This window comes from Podarcis pityusensis, assembly GCF_964106645.2.
Source record: "Podarcis pityusensis genome assembly, chromosome: 4".
NCBI lineage: Eukaryota > Metazoa > Chordata > Lepidosauria > Squamata > Lacertidae > Podarcis > Podarcis pityusensis.
In genome coordinates, this window is record NC_138027.1 from 52,077,063 (window position 1) to 52,098,514 (window position 21,452).

Genomic DNA, 21,452 nt, shown 5'->3' on the forward strand with positions numbered 1-21,452 from the left:
TTAATATAAGCAACAGTTGCGCTCAGTTCCTTCAAAAGAATTGGGGTGAGGGGCACTGTCCACCTCAAGTTGCCCATCTGACTTTACTGGAAGTCACCTGCAATGTTGACCTATCCATTGGGAGGCTACCTTTGAAGGACATCATTGTGCCCCTCAAAGGCATCCTGATTGCTGCTGTCGCCAGCTTCCCAACTGAGAGGCAACCTGCGAGCACAATGCTATCTGTACACTTGGAGGTGGCATGCTTCTGAATACCAGCTGCTGAAACAAGCAGGAGGAAAGAGCGCTGTTACACTCAGATCCCACTTTGTGGGTTTCTCACAAGCATTTGGTTGGCCACTGTGAGAACAGGATGCTGTACTAGACGGGCCATTGATCTGATACAACAGGGCTCTTCCTGTGTTCTTGAAGCTAACAGAACGATGCCTCTGGAGTCCTTCAAAGACAGTCTGGCTTCTGCCTCCACATCCCTTCCTGAGAGGTGACTTCACATGTGTGACTCTGACTATCTACTGGGAACTGCAGGGAAGTTTCAGCATGTGCCAGTTTTAAATACTTATAGTGTTATTTACTGTAATAGAAAAACTTACCAATTTTTTCTTCTGTTTGGAGCCATCTTTATAGACAAGAACCACAGCAGTTTTGAATACTAGAGAGGGACCAAAATATATAGAAAACCAGTAATTTGTAGTGTGGAATAGATTGTTAACTCAAAGTAGTGGGAAAAGGGGAGGCGGATACATCCCCAAGTACATATCCCATGCGCCCAAACAACTAAGTTTATGCTTGGAAATTTCAAATGCTTATCACATCATCATCATTTTATTATTTATACCCCACCCATCTAACTGGGTCGTCCCAGCCGCTCTGGGCGGCTCCCAAAATACATAAAAGCATGATAACATTATCATTGAAATATTTTACAATAAAAAACATGGTTGGGAAATATTATACTGATGTAATGCTGATACATTAGCTTTCAGAACAATCCTGCTAAGGAATATAGTGATGGGGGGGGATTATGAATGCAAAACATAAAAGACATAACTTATTAAAAATATGAAATAATTTATACTGTCTAGAATAGATGCTGGCAAAATCAAGTGTCAGTACACTGTTTCCCCACCCCCACCCCAACTGCTACAGATATATCTCTGATTGGTTTGCAGTAAATAGGCATGGATTTCTGACTTCCCCTCATCCTAACATTACATTCCTGAAATGAAGAAAGATTAAGGTAAACAGGAATGGGTTTGAGCATGGAAGGAGTGTGAGCACCATTCAGCTCTGGTACCGAAAGCAAATTTATGGAATTTAATACTAAATTCATGTCTTTTGCATTAGGCTCTGGTTGGTGGATCTAAGTAAGGGCTCTAATAAAAAACGAAGCACATCTCACAAGCCTGAAGTCTGCCCACCACAGTTCTAGATTATAGCTTTATATTAAAAACATTACAGACACTTAAACTGGTTATCATCAAACTACATATTGTGGGAATTATTTTATGCATTATAATGGGATTACTCCAGAGCAAGCAGTTTAATGATTACCGCTTAATTTTCTTGATTGAATAGGGTTCCTATAAGCAATCAACATAATAGTAGCTCATATATTTAAAAAGGACAAAATTCAGTGAATAAAGTCCCAGATATCCATAAGTTACAAAGCCAATGTATTACTTCAAAAGAGGTTTTTTAAAAATCCGTGCTGCTAATCTTATTAAATTGTCATGCATTCCTAGTTCATCTGCAGGCAATTAATTCTGCCACACTGCTGTGCTAAGGAAAGGAACCAGCATCAACATTTCCATGGGAGTAAAATGTAGGCCAATAGCCCTGATGGATCTAAATTGAGGATGGAAGGAGAAACTGGCTGATCATGGTTAGTCACCATTTTCACAGCACCTTTTTTACCTAATCATTTTAGATACACTTATTTTAGGCATAAAAACATATTGCAAGGCTACAAGCAGCCCAGTCCTTTTAAAACAAGAATGACAACAACCTTAAGTATCTCAACTCAAAGTAACTACTTAGCAATTTCACAAGAATGTTTGGCCATCTTAATGGAATTTACTCATGGCATCAACCAGAGCAGACTGGGCTCCTAAATTTACAAACATGACTGACATGTGAAGAGTAATTTTCAGGATGTGTTGATTGATGTGCTGATTCAGTTCAGCCAAAACCTATAAGCTAATGGTACCCATGCCTAACCTACTCACAATGCAGAGGCGATTTCATGAACTATACATTCCACATGGCAGGAGGAGCAATTTTGGTGCATGGAAGTCCTGTGGCACAACAGACGCTACTTTTTTTTAGGGGAAGGTACTTTTTCTTACACTTACTATTTATTGCTAATGTAGTTTGCATTTAAGCACTGGCCTGGTAGCCCACCCTTAGCAACAAGGACTCCTATGCAGACCAAACAGCAGGGAAAGAACACTCTGTCCCTCCCTTTTGCCTAGCATAAAAGCCAAGCTACCAGAAGAGGGAAGTCCCCTCCTCTGTGCCCAGCACAAAAATTTAGCAGGCTGCTGCAAGAGGGACACAGCTCCACATTTCTCTTCTGCCAGGCCCCAGCACTGTTGCAAGCTAGCAACTTTTGTGGGCTTATTTGCAAGGCTGTGTTAAAGCACTAACCTGGAATAGTAGGAGACTCCCTTGGAGCTGTGACCCCAGAAACAATCACTGGCAAATTCTGCCTAAGTTCTAAATGAAAACTATCATTTGCTTTGTTTTTTTGGGAAAAAGCACATACCAAATGCTGCCAATTCAGGTTCCTTTTTCCACTTCCCAAGCGATGTGGGAGGATTAAGCCAGATGACTGTGGTGTGCAAAAGTAAGTCTCCCATAGAAAGATCTGCAACCTGCCAACCAGAGAAACACAGACAGAAAAAAAATGTCAGTGTGCATTTTACAAACTGGTTTCCTAAAATTATCGACACTGAAGCATGCAGGTGAATTCTTGTAATGGGATTTTAAAATGATGGCTTTGCAAGTCTAAACAAAAGACATGATTCAAAAACTTTAATGTGTGTCAAACGAAGGAGCAGATCTGGTCCCTGGGCCTGAGGTTCTCCATTCCTGGCCTACTGCAGGCTGCACCCCCTACCCCAAATGGAAGAGAGAAGATGCACTGGCTGGTGCTGAAAAGCAAGGCATGTGAATTTCATGTCCTCAGCATCAGCTGATGCTAGGAACAAGACAAGCAGTTCCAATTTTAGGCATTCCTAGTATATTTAAGATAATGTTTTTTCTTTGAATGATGCATGGGTAAATGTAATCTAACATAAACCAATGAAACCCATACAATTTATTGGCTAAGATTTCTTTGAATGACAGCCCTAGGCCTAACAATTTCCATTTCCAGCTTCCAAATAGGCTTTCTTTACAGGTATTAAACATTACTTTCAAACACACCATTGGCCACATCATTGTTTCGAGGAATATAGGCTGAAAGCAAAGGAAAGGAAACAAACCCAAGCTACCTGGATATATAGATGGGGCAGTCATATAGTGCATGGGTTGGATAGTCATGTATTATTTATTTAATTTAATAATTTATAAATCACTTCCACTAAGGCATCCCAAAGTGATTTAAAATATAACAAAAATATAAAACAGGGTTATATAAAAGAGTTGCATATATAAAAGCAATTACAACTTATATGTAACAGTTTCAGACAACAGCAACACAGACATAAAATCAGTTTAAACCCAGCACAGATATCATCTGGGATAAAGATCTCCTTTCAGAAGTCTATATATACCATAGCATCACAGTACCTGAACCAGAATTTATACAATTGCCACCAAGGCATGTGTTCTGGAGTGTTTATGTGCTGTTTATGCTTTGTGAGACAGTGCAAGAAAATAGAACTAACAACTAGAAATAAGAGATTAAATTCTTAAGTCACAAAAGATATATCATCCTTTAAAAAAAATATCAAAATATTTTCCAAACTATCAAGAACATGCCCTTACCTCTTTTTTGTCTCCTGTTTGCTCTGCAATGAGCTGGTCAAACACAGCACCATATTCCTCATGGATTTTCTGCATTTCATTAATATGGCTGGCAACTTTGTTCATTGTTTTTATGGCCACTAGAAGAAGAAAGGCAAAGAAACAAAAAGCAATGAGAGTAGAGATACCAGAATGCATTACTATCCTTTGGGAGTGTTTATCTGCATTACATTCCTACTGCATTTTTAGAACATTTAGACAATTGTCCTTGTGCTCTTGGTTTGCAACACAACACCTTCCATCACAATGTATTTGACCTGCTGGCCGGGAATAGGTTATTCTTTTTCCTGCGTTATCTTTTCATTATGTTCCTCAGTCTGCAGCAAGGCTGTGATTTATCAGCCAAACAAGAGAGTTAGTTCAGGCTGGGCAGAGTGTGTGAAGGAGCAGTGATTAAATTTGGACTCACTGAACTACAGTCTTGATAGTACTGAGGGACAGTAGCTGTGCAATTTTATTTTTAATGAATCACAACCAGTTACGCAGCCATGCAATGCATGCTATAGTATTGCACATACACCATTTTTATCTACTCAGCAACACATGCAAAACTGAATGCTCTGCATGTGTTGAGGCAACAGCATGACCACCCACTGGTATGATCAATTGCAGAACAAAATGTGCAGGTATTGCCCTGTGTATGCACTCTTAGAGACTATCTTCAAGCACATAGCTTCTCAGTTAAGATCCCTAAAGTTTCCAGGGTGGGTTGACCTTATCTTTTCTGTACTGCTTGAAGGGCTTTGGCACATATGAGACATGCAACAAAACATCCCTTTCTCCCTACCCTACCTCTTAATAAAAAGGTAAAGGTACCCCTGACCATCAGGTCCAGTCGTGACTGACTCTGGGGTTGCGCGCTCATCTCGCTCTATAGGCCGGGAGCCGGCGCTTGTCCGCAGACAGCTTCCGGGTCACGTGGCCAGCGTGACTAAGCCGCTTCTGGCGAACCAGAGCAGCACACGGAAACGCCGTTTACCTTCCCGCCGGAGAGCGGTCCCTATTTATCTACTTGCACTTTTGAGGTGCTTTCAAACTGCTAGGTTGACAGGAGCTGGGACCGAACAACGGGAGCTCACCCCGTTGCGGAGATTCGAACCGCCAACCTTCCGATCGGCAAGTCCTAGGCTCCGTGGTTTAACCCACAGCGCCACCCGCGTCCCTACCTCTTCATAAGCAAGGACCAATTAAACCTCTAGGTGCAGGTTCCCCACATACTTTTAGCTATATGAACTCCTTTCAAGAGTTACAAATGTGGGTCACCTTGTAAAATGTCAAGTGGCTCTACAGAACACAAGAAGGGCCCTCCTGGATTAAACCAGAGGCCTACCTAGTCCAACATCCTGGTCTCCTACAGCTGTCTGTGGGACATGCGCAAGTAGGAAGCAGGAACACGTGACAAAAACAAACACATAGTAAAAACTTTAAGCTTTAAAATCACACTCAATATCAGCTTACCATCCAGGTGATAATGCTCTTCACTGTCTGCATCAGTGAGGGCAAAGAGTTCTTTCAGCAAAAGAGGGTACTTCAATATCCTCTGGATGGGTTTGATGAGGTACGACTCTAACGTCGACGAGTGTTGTCGTCTGGGATTCTGAGCATCCAAAAAAGCCTTAAATGCAGTGTCTGTCTTAGCTAAAGGATTGGAAATAAAAAGTAACTCTCAGGACATGATGAAAACATTTCACTTCACTAAATCTACCACTCTCTCTGCCTGAAGGTACTCAAGGTGGCAAACAATATACAGATTTACAATAAGATGAATATTATTAAATTTTAAGGTGTAGCCACCACCCACATGGTTTGTGGGGTGACAGATTTCTCAAGCACCATTTCAACAAGAAAACAGGAAGGCAGGTGATGAGGGTGGTGGGGGAAGTGGTGAGAAAAATACCCAAAACTCAAGCATGGAAATGTGACTTCATGAAAATGGATACAGAAACAGTCAGTTGAATGATGTGCCTATAATGGAATCAGCTGACATGTGCAGGGTTTGTACAGGGAGGTAAGGGAGTGTAAATTTGCACATGGACTGCATTTTTTTAAAAAAATCCACTTGGAAGGCACAAGAGAAAAGTATTGTTGGCTGACAGTATTTGAAGATTGTGGTATGCAGCTTCATGGGCAGGTTGTTAACAGAAGGCCTCTTCCCTTCCTAGGGCTTGCTCCCTGGAGGAGAGGGGGGCTGTGGCACAGTGCTAAAGCAAACGCTTTACCTGCAGAGAGGTCTTAGGTTCAATCTCAGGCGTTTCAAGACACAGCTAGGAAAGACTCCTGCCTGAAATCCTGGACAGCCCCTGCTAGATGGATCAATATTGATCTAGATGGACCAGTGGTCCAGCCATAGCTGTCAAGTGTCCCTTATTTGAAGGGACAGTCCCTTATTCCAGCGCCATGTCCCACTTCTGTCCCTTATTGATGGATGTCCCTTAAATGATGTCCCTTAAATTTCTAAGGAAGCAGCTCCTCTCCCTCCCTCCCTGCTGGCCAGGGAGGAGGGAGGCTCCAACTGTGTTGCTTGGCTGGGTTGCTCACCCAATAAGAAGTCTAAGAACGACTGGGGGGTGGAGCTTGCATGCCTTGTGTGTGGCTAGTTAATGCAAGCGGAGGAGGTTTTTGAATGCTGGACGCCATTTTGTTGCACGTGCTGCTGCAAACTTTGCAGTGCAAAGCCAGGCCGGGGAGCCATCTTAAGTTGAGGCTGCATAGGCCTTGTGGTGCATGTGATTCAGATTCTCTTCAGTTGAACCTCTGGTTACAAAGTTGGTTGGACAGTGTTCTCAAAGCTACCAGCATGAGTTTGACCAGACTGCAGGAGGACAGGAAGACTGGAGTGCCTGGAACAGGTGAGGCTGCAGGTCCCTTATTTTGGCTGCTGGTCCCTTATTTTCAAATCTATAAGTTGACAGCTATGGGTCCAGCTTCTTCCCTGTGGTTTGCCATCAGATATTAAATACTGTATGACATAAGTGATTACATCCTCCCAACGCCATTTGAACTTCCTTGGTTGCCAGAAAGCTGATTAACGTTATATGACAATACATGAAGCATCTCTCCATCTCGTCTCCTACCTAGAGCTACCTGCCTCATCCCACCCATAGCACCAGCCAACACATACTCCATGTACACCATCTGTGATAAATATTTGTATGGACTAGCCGAAAGAAGGCTTCATGAAATGGCTCCCTCTTTAGCCTCACCCACTTGATACCCACTTGACACGCACACAGACCTGAATGCAATCCAGGGATCAATGAATCCCCGTGCAAAACTAAATTAACCTTAGATTACACTACAGAACTTGTAACTTCCTCTTCCACCCACAAGTCATTCCTGATAAAGATATATATGCATTATGGATATGCAAGCTGTGCTGTAAAGGAACCATTTCCCTATATACATAAATATTTCATAGGAAACTTCTGTGTATGATTAAGCTTGAGAGAGGCTACCACACAATTTGAGAATAAGGGAGGTACATTGCGTTCATATAGCTCTTACCTTTCACAAGAACTTTTGGAACTTTTGTATGGCTGGCACAAAAGGCACTGTAGAGCTTGAAACGATCAGCATAATAAAGGAATGACCCACCCAAGGAAAATAACACTTTCTAGGATCAAGAGAATGGAAAGCAGAGAATTTTAGCTGATTTTTTTTTTTTAGTGGTGCATTCAGACTTTCTATAAAGTATACAATACTTTTTCTCATCCCTCGGCCCATATCATACGACTAGAGCTTTTGAGACCAGAAGGAGAAGGAAGTTGGTAATTCAGAATACAAGGAATAACCGATTTCATTGGCAAGCCTCAATTTCAAGCACGATAAGAATGTAAAACAAAAATCGCACAAGACTCCACTTAGAACATTTTTCTGAAGAACAACCTTGAAGTGGGGGCCGGGGGGGGGAAGGGCCACTCGAGTTTCCCTCTCTTCCTAATAACATCTTAAAATGAAATGTGAATTCATAGGAATTTATTTATTTATTTATTTATTTATTTATTAAATGAATATACTTCCCTTTACCCAAGGATCACAGGGCAGTTTATAGTATTTACCCCCCTACATTTTGCCATCTGGACATTTATGATGGATGCTTTTGGGGACTAATAAGAAAATACTGGCCCCTTTGGAGGAAAGTGGACATTTTCATTTCTGAAGGAGGTAGTTCAGAAATCTAGAATTCCCTCCTACCTTCAGAGGGAATGAGGAAAGTTTCTGGGTAGCATCCATAGCAACAGACCATCAAAAGCTGCCTCATGAAGGGAGAGATCACTACCAAGAGACTGACCTTATTATTTATTTAATGCACAGCCCTACAAGAAACCCACACCCAGGGATCATTTACCACACAATCCTGCTCTCTTACTGAGGTCAGATGAAAGTAAAAAACTGAAGAGAACAATCTGCACTTAAATGGTAAAGATTTATAGAACATGCACATATTCCCGTTTAGTAATGTTATAACCTAATAATGCAATATTTAAAACAGTTTTCAGTTCTTCTGATACTGCTTCTTTGCAATTAGTTTTTACTTTTTTTCTTTACATTTCTTTTATGTGTTATGTAATTCCTGGTAACAGGAAAGAGAAGGGTAATAAAGAAGTGGCTTTCTTTTCTGCTTTTTTGTCAAAAGCAAATAGAGTGCAGTTTATAGTTCAAATTTCCAGTGTTATTTTCTAGAAAATGGCACACTAGCCTTGCCTGAACTGAGGTCTTAAGACAATGAAATTTCTGTTGCTTACTCTTCAACAAAAATACAAGTGAGAAACTGGATATGAAAACATCCTTACAGCATACTATGAATTGAATTAAATTAATGGAGAGTTAGGAGTAATGCTACAGGTTAATTAAAATAAATGCTTACTTTAAACTGGTCAACTTTTTCAAGCTTTTCCAGATCTGGAACCAACCTCACCCCATCTTCAAGCGTTTTCAGGAATTCAACCTGAAATGCCACCATTTCAGTCAAATTTCCAAAGAGAACGTCAAGCTGGTGAGAAAGAAATAGGGAAACATGGGCTGAAAATTATTCCTTTCACATAAAATATGTAACAACACATTATCTCTACATTTTTAGACTCCTAAATGCCAGCGATCTGATTTTAGCATAAAAGTCTAATCCTGCTAACCAGCCTTTATTTGAACATGTTTGCCCTTACAAATCCTTGGCCATATCAGTCATCAGCTTCATTATGCTCAAAAATCCATTTCAGAATTTCACGGTTTGAATCTACACTGCATCTTGTTTAATTTCAGCCAACAAACCTTCCTGAACAATATATTGGGAAAAGTTCCATACCTCTTCTTGAGTGAGGAATGTTTCCTTTTGCAGAGGCATCAGGTATCTCTCCATTAGACAATTTAAATCCTGAAAGTAAAAGAATATTACTTTAGCTGCATTTTCTCCCAATCGTAGAAAGTATAGGTTTAAAGCATCTTCCTGGAGCTGGTTTGCACATGATGTAAACAGAATTTAGCAAAGCGTAAAAGAGACTCAGCATGTCTGATCTAAGCATTGGGCTCATACTCTCCCCGCCCCCCTCTTCATTCAGTGTGGCAAAGAAGGGTTTCTGCCTTGTTAACTGTCAGTTGCAAAGAACCCCTACGTAGTGAACCATAAATTGTGGTAAAACACAATGATTGGTTAAACAAGCCATCTTAATAAACCATTGGCTAGGTCACATGACACAGTAAACAAAGCTAAGGCTTACAGGGACCATGCAAACATGTGGGCTCCCAGAGAGAGAGCCATTTGCAGCCACTTAGCTCCTGCCAGAACTTTGACATCAGCAGGGAATAGAAGAATGCTGTGCTCCACCAGGTTTGTGACTAAGAGACAGACGCTTAACACTGGGGATTTCACAAATAATCTAATGGGAGTGCTTGCAAAGGCGAACATGCTTGTTCTTGTGAGCAGGATACAGAGGAGCAGCTATTACTCCACCTGATTCTAAGTGTCCACCACCACCACCCTTTCTTGTTCACCTCACTAAGCTTATCCAGGACTGGAGAAGATGGGAGATGGCAGTGGGGGATGTTCAGAGCACCCATGCCCTTGTGAGGATTACACATTCCAACATCACTTGTGGGAAAACAAGGGTTGTACCAATTTCCCCGCAGGGATGCTAGGATGCGCAGTCCCAAGTGCTTTTCTGTGTCTGCTTCTTCCCTTTCTCCTGCATCAGCTAAGATTTATAGGCCATGGGGTGGGCAGGTGAAGACAATGGAAGATAGTGGACAGTCCAGTTGCCCGTGCATTTTATGTGCATGCTTCAGTAGAGCACACGCAAAGGATCAAGCCCCTTTCAGGGTGAGCGCATCCCTCCACACTGCCTTTTATACATGACTATTAAGCATTTCCCAAAAGCAGCAGTTCACCTTGACATATGTGCGTTCTGTTTCAAGGAGTTCACAAATAACCTTGCGCAGTTTGTCAGCATCGGTTAGCTGTCTTGTAGTGGCTTGCTGAGGCCCAGTAAATTCCTGAGGGGTCACACAAGAGTCAGACGAATTCATCTCATGAAGACTGCGACAAAAAGCAGCAACCTGTTCTGTGCTCTTTAAAATTAAAAACACACATATAGCCGATGTTATTTTCCAGAAACAATGGTGCTATCGTTACCAGTCCCATTGAAATGTCCAGATTAAGCTATCATCATTGTTTCTCCGATTTAAAGAACTTCAAATTACCGGGCTCTTCTAAAGCAAAATATGACATATTACATCGACACCAGAAGAATGCAAATTACACATGATTACTGTACACAAGGTAATTAAAACATGCTACAAGCCCAGTCCTGAAGCCTGCTGCACTAGGAAATAGCTGCTTAGGACAGGGTTTACCAACTGCTGCATCAGCATAACTTCACAAGAGGTTATATCAACAGTGCAAAAATGTTATTCAGATGTCGCAGTAAGAGAGCTGGCTCAAATGTCCAGGTTTGAGATGCCAATTACTGAGATATTCACACCCTTAGGAGTTTGCTAGAATTGCTTGACACAAGATTGTTCCCAGGAGGCCAAGCAGAGAAGACACTGAATATGCCTTTTATTTTAAACTGACAAGTTTTACTACCACCCGCTTGTTTACCTCATTTGCCACTTTGTTGTTTCTGAGGGAAAGGGGCATGATGGCACTCCACAGTACAGAAGTTGCCCAGCTGCTTTCTGGACAGGGATAGCCTAATTTCTGTTCTCTATGCTCTGGTAAAATCTAGGTTAGATTACTGCAACATGTTATATGCAGGGCTGCCTCTGAAGACGGTTCAGAAACTTCAACTGGTGTAGAATTGCCAGATTGCTCACTGGGAGAAGACAATTTCAGCATATTACACCAATTCTGGTCCAGCTGAACTGGTTGGCAATTAAGTTTCTGGGTCCAATTCAAAATGCTGGCTTTGACCTATAAAGCCTTAAATGGATTAGGACCTCACTGAGGTGGCTATCCATTTGTGCAATGCTCTCCCCAGGAAGGCTCATCTGGCACCATCATTACTTATCTTTACATGCCAGGTGTTTGTTTGATTAACCTTCTATGGCTTTTTAAATGTGTTGGTGGGAGAAGGGTTCTTGATTTATGTTATGAACTGTCCTGTGACCTTCAAATGAAGGGCACTATACAAATTTAATTAATATGACAACAACAACAGAAAGGTCCAGAAGAACCGACAATAAGCTAGACTGTTGCTGACCAGAAATGTCAATTAGAGGGTTGCAAGCTTGTAGCCACTATCTGATATCAAGAAAACCGAAGAAGGGGAGTCTCAAAGCAAGAGTTTCTACACAGCCTATTATTAGCTGATAAGCTCAAGAGCAGGAAAGCACAACACATACAGGACATAGTCAGTAGAGCATGAGACTCTTACTCTCAGGGTTGAGGGTTCAAGCCCCATGCTGGGCAAAAGATTCCTGTATTGCAGGGGGTTGGACTAGATGACCCTTGGGTCCCTTCCAACACTCCATTTCTACAATATGCCAGGAGAGTAAACAGGAGCATCTTGGTTGGGGTCAAGGAATATGGAGATCTGAACTGGAAGGGGTGTTTCTGGTTCCAGTTCTTAGAAGAGGGAAGTGTATCCTAATCATCCACAGATCATGAGGACCAACTGAACCTCTCCAGCTACCACAGGCCCCTTGGAGAGCATATCAAAGGCATATAGGAAACCAGAAAGCAATTGAGTGTGTTTATTGGTGTGTGGGATAGGTAAGGTTGTGTAATTTAAACAGAGACTTCAGCACAAGGTTATTTTTAGAGACTCTCTCCTACTGAATCTTTGCAGGATTTAGCTTGTGCTAACAGAAAGCTAAAAAAACACACAAAACACTGACCCAATAAAAGTTATATAGCTTATGAAAATATTATTTCATATTGCAGTATGTGTGTGTATGTGTTTATCATACAATGTGTATGTAATATACACACATATTCTACCGAGTCTTGCAAGTTTGCATTTGATTGTGAAGTTTATGGTTTGCTGAACCAGAAACAGAGCTCTAGTGCCTTATTGAATATTGTGTTTTGTTTTTTGTGTGATTTCCATGAAGACCAATGAATTTAAATACATGACAAAAGGCTTATGAGGCCAGAAGGTTTATAAGCCAGCAGGGGTTATATGGACATGCCTAACACAATTTTGATTGCTTAGAAAAAGGACCACCATGGTTGTGCAAATGGCAGTGGTCACACATAAAGCCAAGCCCCACACAGAGGAACCGTTTGACACACAAGACATCAAAGCACAAACACAAGTTTTAAAGAGAACTACAATCATGGACTTATTGACAGGACATGTCAATATCCTGACAAATACCGGTTCATAACCATTTTCAGATGTTTTTACACAAACTTTCCTATCTTTAGACAAATTGCCTGCTATTATATCCAGAAGGAACAACACGTGATTCTTCAACATGCCAAAGATACAAAATACAACCGAAAAACTGTACATCCAGTTCTTAGCTGCTATAAGCATGAGCTTTCATAGGCAAGAATCTACTTCATCTGAGACCGGCTTAATCACATATCTTTAAAGTTAACTGATAGTAAAAGCAATAATTATCTCATCCACTAATATGGATCTTTCCTTGAAAAATATGTGTATTAAAGATCAGCATTTATTACATATTTTAAAGAGAAGTAGTAATTGCTGGAGATTCAAATTGTCATTCACTTCGGTTGGCCATAATATTCATTTTTAGGCTGATTGTGAGTATTGGCTTGCAGAATTGGATGCACCCAAGGACCAATAAAAGCCACATTAAAAATTCTCTTCCCCCCCCTTTCCACAATACAATAACATTTTGCTCCCCAAGATTTCTACCTCATCCAACTATAAAACAGCTGAATCTCAAATTTCACTGCTTATTTAATGTTCTTTCAGCTGGATAACAAATTTCACCCCCATCTCACCTTGTGTGATATTCTGGTGACCCAGATTATTGCATGTTCAAGGCAAGACCTGGAAAATCACCCAATTTGCTTTGATAGCATCAGCCAATTATTCCTTTAAAATGCAGCATAACAACATAACATTCTCTCATTATTTCCGCTATATGGTAGATCTCACCATATGAAGCATATGCCGAAGAGAATCAGAAGCTCTCCCAGTGCCTTCATTTCTGGGCTTACGTTTAACTCTCCAATAAACTGACATCACCAAAACGATGTTACTCTGACAATACCATTATTCGCCATTTTCAGCAATAAAAAATGGACGGAGGGTAGACACACCCCACATCGAGATTTCTTGACCTACTTTACGGGTAAAAAAAAAATATACATATTCTCATTCCAATTCATAGTATTCCTGACTGCTGGATACCTTCTTGCATGTTAATGAGAATGGGCAGCTACCGGATTCCTCTTGTATTCCTCTTCAGACTTTACACGCTCAATAGAGTCAACTAGAATGAAATTCTCTGATTTAAGCTGCAGAGTCAGTCCTTAATTCTCCCTTTCAAGGAGCTTTCGAAAAAGTACTCAAGCAAGGACAGCTTAAACTTGAAAGGAAGAAGCAAAATCCCCGGTGGAAAATAAATGTCTATTGCCTGAGGCTCCAGAGAGCTGATTGGCTACAACCTGTGCTGCACAAGAATATTAACATTTCCAGAAATAAAGCAGGTTGCCAATTAGAAATCTTTGAAAGCCAATAGCTGGTAAGAAGTTTAGGTAAGATATTTTACAAATCATACTAGTAGACGGTGAGAGAACGTAATTGATGTGCTTTGAATGCAAGAAGCAAAACGACTGTCCTTCATTGCTAAAATATAAGGGGGAAACATGTTCAAAATACTTTAATAATTTGAACAAAAATCATGACTCTTTGCTACCATCGCTAGCTAATTAGCTGCAGTGCTAAGATACAGCTGCCTTAATTTAGATGAAAGGCAACAAACAGCCAGCAGTTTTTTCTCCCCAAAAGGGGATTTGAAATCAAAATATCAAGTCAAAACAGGGCAGAGGGTGCATTTTACACCCACACAACCAAATCAGCACAGCTCATTTCGGGAATGAGTAGTACAAAATATATTTGCCCATTCAGAGTGGGTACTATCCACACTCTAATTTAGTTTTGTGATATCATTATGTAGGAAAATTAGACTGAATAGGTTTCATGCAGAAAACCAGATTTGGCTATATCACGAATAAAGAAAGATAGAAAACCAAATCAGAGTATGGACAATGCTTTTTGCTCTTGCTCTGAATTAGCACCATGGTGTTGTCACTTAGCCAGTCTGATGGGCTGTAATGACAGGTTGTTATCGTGATGGCCATGTGATCCTTGACTGGCTCAGATTCTCTAAAGATGAAGCCCTTTGAGCTTTTCGTTTGCTTGCTTTAAATTATACTGAGCCTGCGGATTGGGGAGAGAAGCAGCCCAAAAAAGAGGGGGGGCTATACCAGAAAAGCAAGGGGGGGCTATATAAAACTTTTCAGCCTCTTGAAATCTCCTTTCCACCCCCAAAAAACATTTTCATGGGTACCAATTCAACCCATCTGTGTGTACATATATGTACATCGTGTGTATTACAGGATAATACAATGGCTCTCCTCCCGCAGGGAGCATCTCAGTGACAGCCAGACCACCCCCAGTCAGATGTGAATTGAACAGCACAATGCTGTTAAAGTGTGTTTGGTTTTTTTGGCAGAAAGCAAAGAGATGCAGTTGGAAACATCACTGGGATGAGAGGTCAACCAAATCCTTCCTTCTAGAGGTTTGCTTTTCTCAGCTTCATCCTATATTGCAGTACATCAATTTTGTCCAAAAGAAATAAATGGATACCATTAACACACACACACACACACACACACAGAGAGAGAGAGACCATACTTCCAAGCCTGGATCAAGCCTAAGAAGGTTTCTTCTTTTCTATACTACTGACCTAAGTATGTGTGGTACAAGGCGGCTAATAAACATTTTGGGTAGGCATTTAAGGCTTATTAGAAACACTGTCCTATGAAGACTAATGATGCAACTGATATAACATAGTCTGCAGAAGAAATCTAACTGTAGATGTACAAAAGCACATTTAGTGTTGTACAAGGAAGGTGCTATTGCTGGAAAGCTTTGATTTAATTCAGCATAAATATAATGCTATGATAGAATTAGGAATGAAGTACGTAAAAGAACCACTTTTCAAGCCTACACCCACATAAGGTTAATCAAGCGAGCTCCTATAATCTTTTGTTATTAAAGAGTCATAAATCACATAAGAATACAGGAAGAATGTGCTGTGCTATTGTGCTATGCGGTATAGCATTATATATGAACTATTCAACTCAAAATACGAATTCATTTGCAATGCTTTCTCCAGTGTAAACACACACCTTTAACACAGGTTAAACAAGCAGCGTAAACACACACACCTTTAAAACCTTTAATAAAAATCCAGAATTAATTCAAAAGTATGTCTCTCTTTATAAACAAAACATGCATTTCAGCATATTAAGAGCACATTAAATAAATGGCATTTCGTTTATACAAAGCAAGTTTCCATTCCTTATTGTATTCTTCTGCTACAGAAGAGATTACACAAGTTAGAAAGGTATTACACTCGTCTACTGAGTATTAATGACTCAGCTAGTTTAAAAAAGTTGGTCATCAACGATGTATGTTTTGCTACATAGAGCTGACAAGCTACTGCATTTCCCCCTAATATACATATTTATTAACCTTAAAAACATATCTTTATCTAAGAGGCGGGTTCCTAAACTGTGGTCCGTGGACCAGCTGTAGTCTGAGCTTCATTTAAATGGTCCATGGCATGTCCACATTAAATATTCATATTGATCCCTAATTGTATGTTTATTGATTCTTTTATTTCTTATTTTATTGCACAACAATCTGAATTCTATAGAATTCAAATTGTGATTCAATGAAATACGTTATATACAAAACAAAAGAAGCATAAACATACAATTAAAAATAATACTTCATCCAGCAAAGTGCACTGCAATTGCTACAACAAACAGAATAATAATTAAGTGATTCCACCAAGACCATCAGCAATATTCAAGTGGTCTATGGGGGAGAAAGTTTGGGACCACTGATCTAAGACATCTGCAGCTGAAAAGAAGAAAATCTCAGGACATGACCACTGCAGTTTGCAAAATGTAAAAATCTAGATAATAGCACAAACACCAGCATAAGAATATTTTAAAACTATGAACCAGTTTCCACACTACTCACTTTTAAAAATGAGACATACCCTTTCTAAACACCTTATTAATCCAGCAAAGACCATTCTTAACATTTTAAGATCTACATACCTCTAGAGGTCAGAACTTCCCTTCTTTTCTAAGCCAGAAAACCCACCCAGCATCACTTACTATAATAGGTCCTGCAGGAAACCAGAGTGCAAACTTCAACAGCCTCCTGCTTGTCATATGAGCTCTGCATCTGAGCTCTAGTAGCTGATGCAATTTTGCAGCTGCTTCAAGCTTGGGAATACCTCCTGCTAGCAGACTTCCACTGTCTAGCTATCAAAGGAAGGGCTATAGGCTAGTTAGACAAAGGGGCAGGAAATCTGAGGCCATGAGGTTTTTCCTTCCTTTCCACTATGATATCCTAACAACACCATTTGTGGATTAATTCGTAACCAAGAGCCACCGCCCACAAAATTAATTTCTTACCTGGATACAATTTTGAGATTGGATATTTCATGTAACCCACATAAATATAGTCACGTATGATAATTACACACACATTTATTTTATTACGTGTACACCCTGTGATATACCACCAAATTCAGCTTCCTGCCTTGTGTTAATAAATATTAAAGTGCTTGTCAATGTGACAACCTGCATGTATTACAAACGTGGAATTTCATTCACAAAAAGTGGCATTCGTTTAATAAATTTGTATTATATGAAGCTGTCCTCAGGCAGAAGTTGTAATTAGTAAACTATTATGGGGAAACCATTGCAATACAGGGACACAAAAGGAAGCTCAGACCTACTTACCTTATCTGTTACTAATTATCAGAAAAATTCTGAAGGGATTACATGCTTTCAGCGGAGTGTAAAATGAAAGCACTCATCAAACAACTTTTGAAACACTTGTCCTTTTAAAGTTGTATTTTTACACACACAGTTACAAAAAACAACCACCTCGTCTTCACAGAGAACCCATAAAAATAAACTAGGATGCTCATATGTTAATAAGCTCCCAATTAGGATGGGCATCCCAATTAACAATCCAGTTGTTTGGTCAGTTTATCTTAATTGTTGAGTTCTACTGCAATCAAAAGGTAGAACACCTAACATTTCTTTCCATTTAGGATGCCTCCATGCAAACTCTGCAACAAGCAAAAATATATTTGAGCATATCATATATTAAGAATTATAAGCAGAGGCAGGGGTGCATGTGAAAATGTGGCAAGTGGCATTCAGTCAGACTCACAACCAAAAAAAAGAGGCTGTAGTGTTTTATATTCAATATCATTATTACCACACCACACCCACCCATGATGGGCGAAGGGGGAGCATTTGGGTACAGCAGGTGGTGTCGAGCTATAATCAAGGCTCTAATTGGGTTCATTCCATATCATGTAAACACTTAAAAAAAAACACCCCAAGGTAAACATTATCCTGGAAGAGACGCTCTAATCGCACACAGCTGTGAAGTCAGCATGCCAGCTTTCAGCCTGCAGTGATTCTGCTATTTACAATGTGAAAATGAAAGTTTCACACCTTGCCAGTTTTATCACCCTCACTGGACGACTCCAAGACATGCACTTCTGCCTCTTCTGGAGTTGTCTCAGCACAGCTGTCCTGATCATTGCAGAACAAGTGTCCTGTTAGGATGAGACAGAAGTGTGAAATAATGGGTTGAACAACAATTCAGAAGTGCAACACAGCAAATACTGTTCTGTCATGAGCAAACACAAACACTTTTTAGCTCTCCAGTGGCATAATTAGAGCACACTTCACTTAGATCACTTGAAACTGCCATTAATGGAGCCTATTACTATTTGCAAAAAGTATACATCAGAGTGGGGTGGGGGGTGGGGTCAGAGTAAAACTGAGTATTTTTCATAGCTTTGTGTGTAGTGTTGCTTGAATGAAACAACAAACATTTATGACACTAGATCTGCGGGAATGGGAGCAGTAATAATGAGATGACTAGATATATATTTAAAATTACCTACATTCTGCTCTAATAAGTAATACATTATGTTCATATATTGTTTCCAGAAATACCTTGAAGAGCTCGAAATAAAATACTGTATCTCAGATGGGCACAACAGTACTGCTTTTATTGGTCATTAAATGGTTGTTTTAATTTCATTGTCGTTGGCCACTTGAGTTCTGCTGAGGTAAGGCAGGCTACTAATGTTTTAAATAAATACATAATGAACAAGTAGTTTGACAAATGCACCATTCAAATTGCCATGTGATCCACTGGTAAATGCCATAGGCTTTTAAAATTCTGCTGGCAAATTGTTTCTTAACAACCTGAAAATGTGATATAATATTGATATTATTTGATATAATCTGATATAATAGGCAAACTCACAATTGCTATGTGAGTTTTAAGTCTGTTGATGCAACATGCTGAAGAGAGCAAAACTCAGAAAGAACAATGGTGTATTTGTTTCATATATGACTCAAATCAAGAAGATACCTCAAATAATTGATATCAAAGCTGAAGTAAAATCCCTAATTGTTCAACTGGCTTGATTACTTAAGAATAGTTTTTAAATAATTATAAAAAATCTAACACCATGGCACTGAAAATATATTACTTGAATAATAGATTTCAATATTTAATCAAAATAGTACCTATTCTTTAAAATGCCACCAACATATCCAATCTTGTTTGAGCAGCTTCATTTTGTCTACTATGATCAACAGTCCCTTTAAAGCCTTGTGGAATCTCACCCTATTCTGATGAGCCTAATACTTTTTATAGTTATCTGGGCCTTCTTTCCTGTTATAGGAAAAACGTGCCTTAATCTACTTCCTGCAGTATAGACTCCAGTCCCAGATGGAGAGAAAATGTTCATTTGGGCCTTAAGTGAACAGCTGAACACATGGAATGCTTTTTACTGTCTGCATCTATTTATTGGCTAATATATGTTTGTGTGTACAAATAATTTCTACTGCTTGATATCATCAAATCCTTAAGCGGTTTACAAAAAAAGTAATGCAAAAACATTCAATAAAATTTCCTAAAACCCAAACTGTGTCTCACAAATAAAAATGAGTCATGTGTTATTGTGCGTGTACACACACACATAAACATACAAACACTCACACACAGAGCTGTCCCTATCAATTTAATGAAACCATATATTTTTACAATTGCTATTTAAACACAGTGCAGTAGTGTATGTTTACAGTTCACCTTTTAAAAACTTTTTATGGCACTCTGTACTACTATGAAACTCTGGAAAAGACACATTCAACAGTGTGCAACTGCATGCTTCTTGTTCACATGAAACTGCAGCTTCATTTATTGTTCAGTGTGATGTGTGAACCAGACCACTGTGCCCAACCAAAATTGCACCAGGGATTTACGCACATGAATTATTCAAGTTACTATCTGGCTTGGATAATATACTGCCCTCAGTGAGGAGCATTTGACAGTGCAGTAGGTCATGTAAGAAGTTTCCTGGACATGGCCAGAACAATGTTACTTCACAGAAAGTAACCACCCTGAGACCCCCGGGTATAGGGCGTAAAATAAATTCAATAAATGAAATAATAAAAAATAAAAAAGTGTGGCTTTAAACTCTGCTGGCTACAAAACATTCACTCTGGAATCCTTAAAAATCCTTGAGATTTGAAAACAAGAATGAATGTTATTAAAAATTCATTTCCTGCTTCTTGAAGCTTTCCCTCCCTATGCTATGCAGTGCAAAGGGGCTCAGGAACAAGGCTGGCTGATGGTCCTGCACCTTGGTGTGTTGCTGATATACAGCATGGGGATAGGGATCAACCATGGAAGCACGTTCCTTCTTCCAACCTAATGCACACTTCCAGGAGATTATATCCTGCTCAGGGCTCAAGCAGGTCAGTTCCCTCTCCCCCTTTTCCTTTTCCTCAGTTTTTACCTTACACTTCAAACATGTTGTTCCTCGACTGACCTCAACCATAGACTAAATTGTGCTTCCGCTGCTGCTCTTTTTCTTCTTCTTCTTTTTTTTGGTGACAGTTGCAAACATCAGTGATATCCCAGAGTTCTTGACTATCTTTCCTACCATGCAAAAAGCCTTATCTTTTGTGCTGGAAAGCAGAAAAAGGAAAGATCTGGGGAGCTTCCTGTCTAGCTGCTTATTGAGCTTGTGTTTTCACACATAGGTGATACGGCACAGCTAGTTATCCCATACTTTCCACTACAATTTCCCATCACTTTTCTCTCAATACTTTTTGCGGCTTGAAAAGTAACAAGAAAATTGTGCTTAGAAAGTGTAGGATAGCAACCAAATTTCATACAAATAGCCTGCCTGCTGGGAAGCACCTGGGCATTTCTGGTAAAATATTCACACAAACAAGGTGAATCCATTGCTTCCCTTCCTTCCTTTCTTACCTGAACTCTTATTTCACTATGAACATTTATGACCACAACGACTTAAAAAGCGTATTTCTTAGGATTCGTTCATGCTTGTTTTGCCACTAGGATACTGCAAGTTTCCTGATGAACACAGTAGTGTATGAAAGATGCTACAGCCTGTGGGCATACAAGGACATGCTTTGAACGCCTGCTGTCGGAGTCTAATCCTCAGTCAGTATGAACTGCATGTTCACGGGCACTTGACTCCCCTATTCATGTTAGCTGGCTAGAGAAAGGTCCATTCCTCACTGCATCATTAAGAACATTTTCATCTTTGTTCTGTTATTAACCAAGCATGTTCAGTGGACAAATGAATCCTACACAGAATTGCTTTCACCTAGGACACTGCTGACATCTTGTGGC

At 39.9% G+C, this 21,452-nt stretch overlaps 1 protein-coding gene across 10 annotated transcripts in view; it reads right to left on the reverse strand.

Moving 5' to 3' along the window:
* TIAM1 (TIAM Rac1 associated GEF 1) overlaps positions 1-21,452 on the reverse strand; it is a 193,557-nt gene that overhangs the window by 8,641 nt on the left and 163,464 nt on the right. For 9 of the 10 annotated variants that reach the window (XM_081003520.1, XM_081003525.1, XM_081003518.1 and 6 more), the window contains 9 exons: positions 18,224-18,327; positions 10,411-10,590; positions 9,332-9,400; positions 8,897-9,022; positions 7,534-7,642; positions 5,488-5,667; positions 3,991-4,109; positions 2,765-2,873; positions 591-649 (listed from right to left, as the gene is read on the reverse strand). In XM_081003520.1, coding sequence (XP_080859646.1) covers positions 591-649; positions 2,765-2,873; positions 3,991-4,109; positions 5,488-5,667; positions 7,534-7,642; positions 8,897-9,022; positions 9,332-9,400; positions 10,411-10,590; positions 18,224-18,327 — 1,055 coding nt within the window. The remainder of the gene's footprint in view (positions 1-590; positions 650-2,764; positions 2,874-3,990; positions 4,110-5,487; positions 5,668-7,533; positions 7,643-8,896; positions 9,023-9,331; positions 9,401-10,410; positions 10,591-18,223; positions 18,328-21,452) is intronic. The other variant, XM_081003526.1, reaches the window with a different exon arrangement.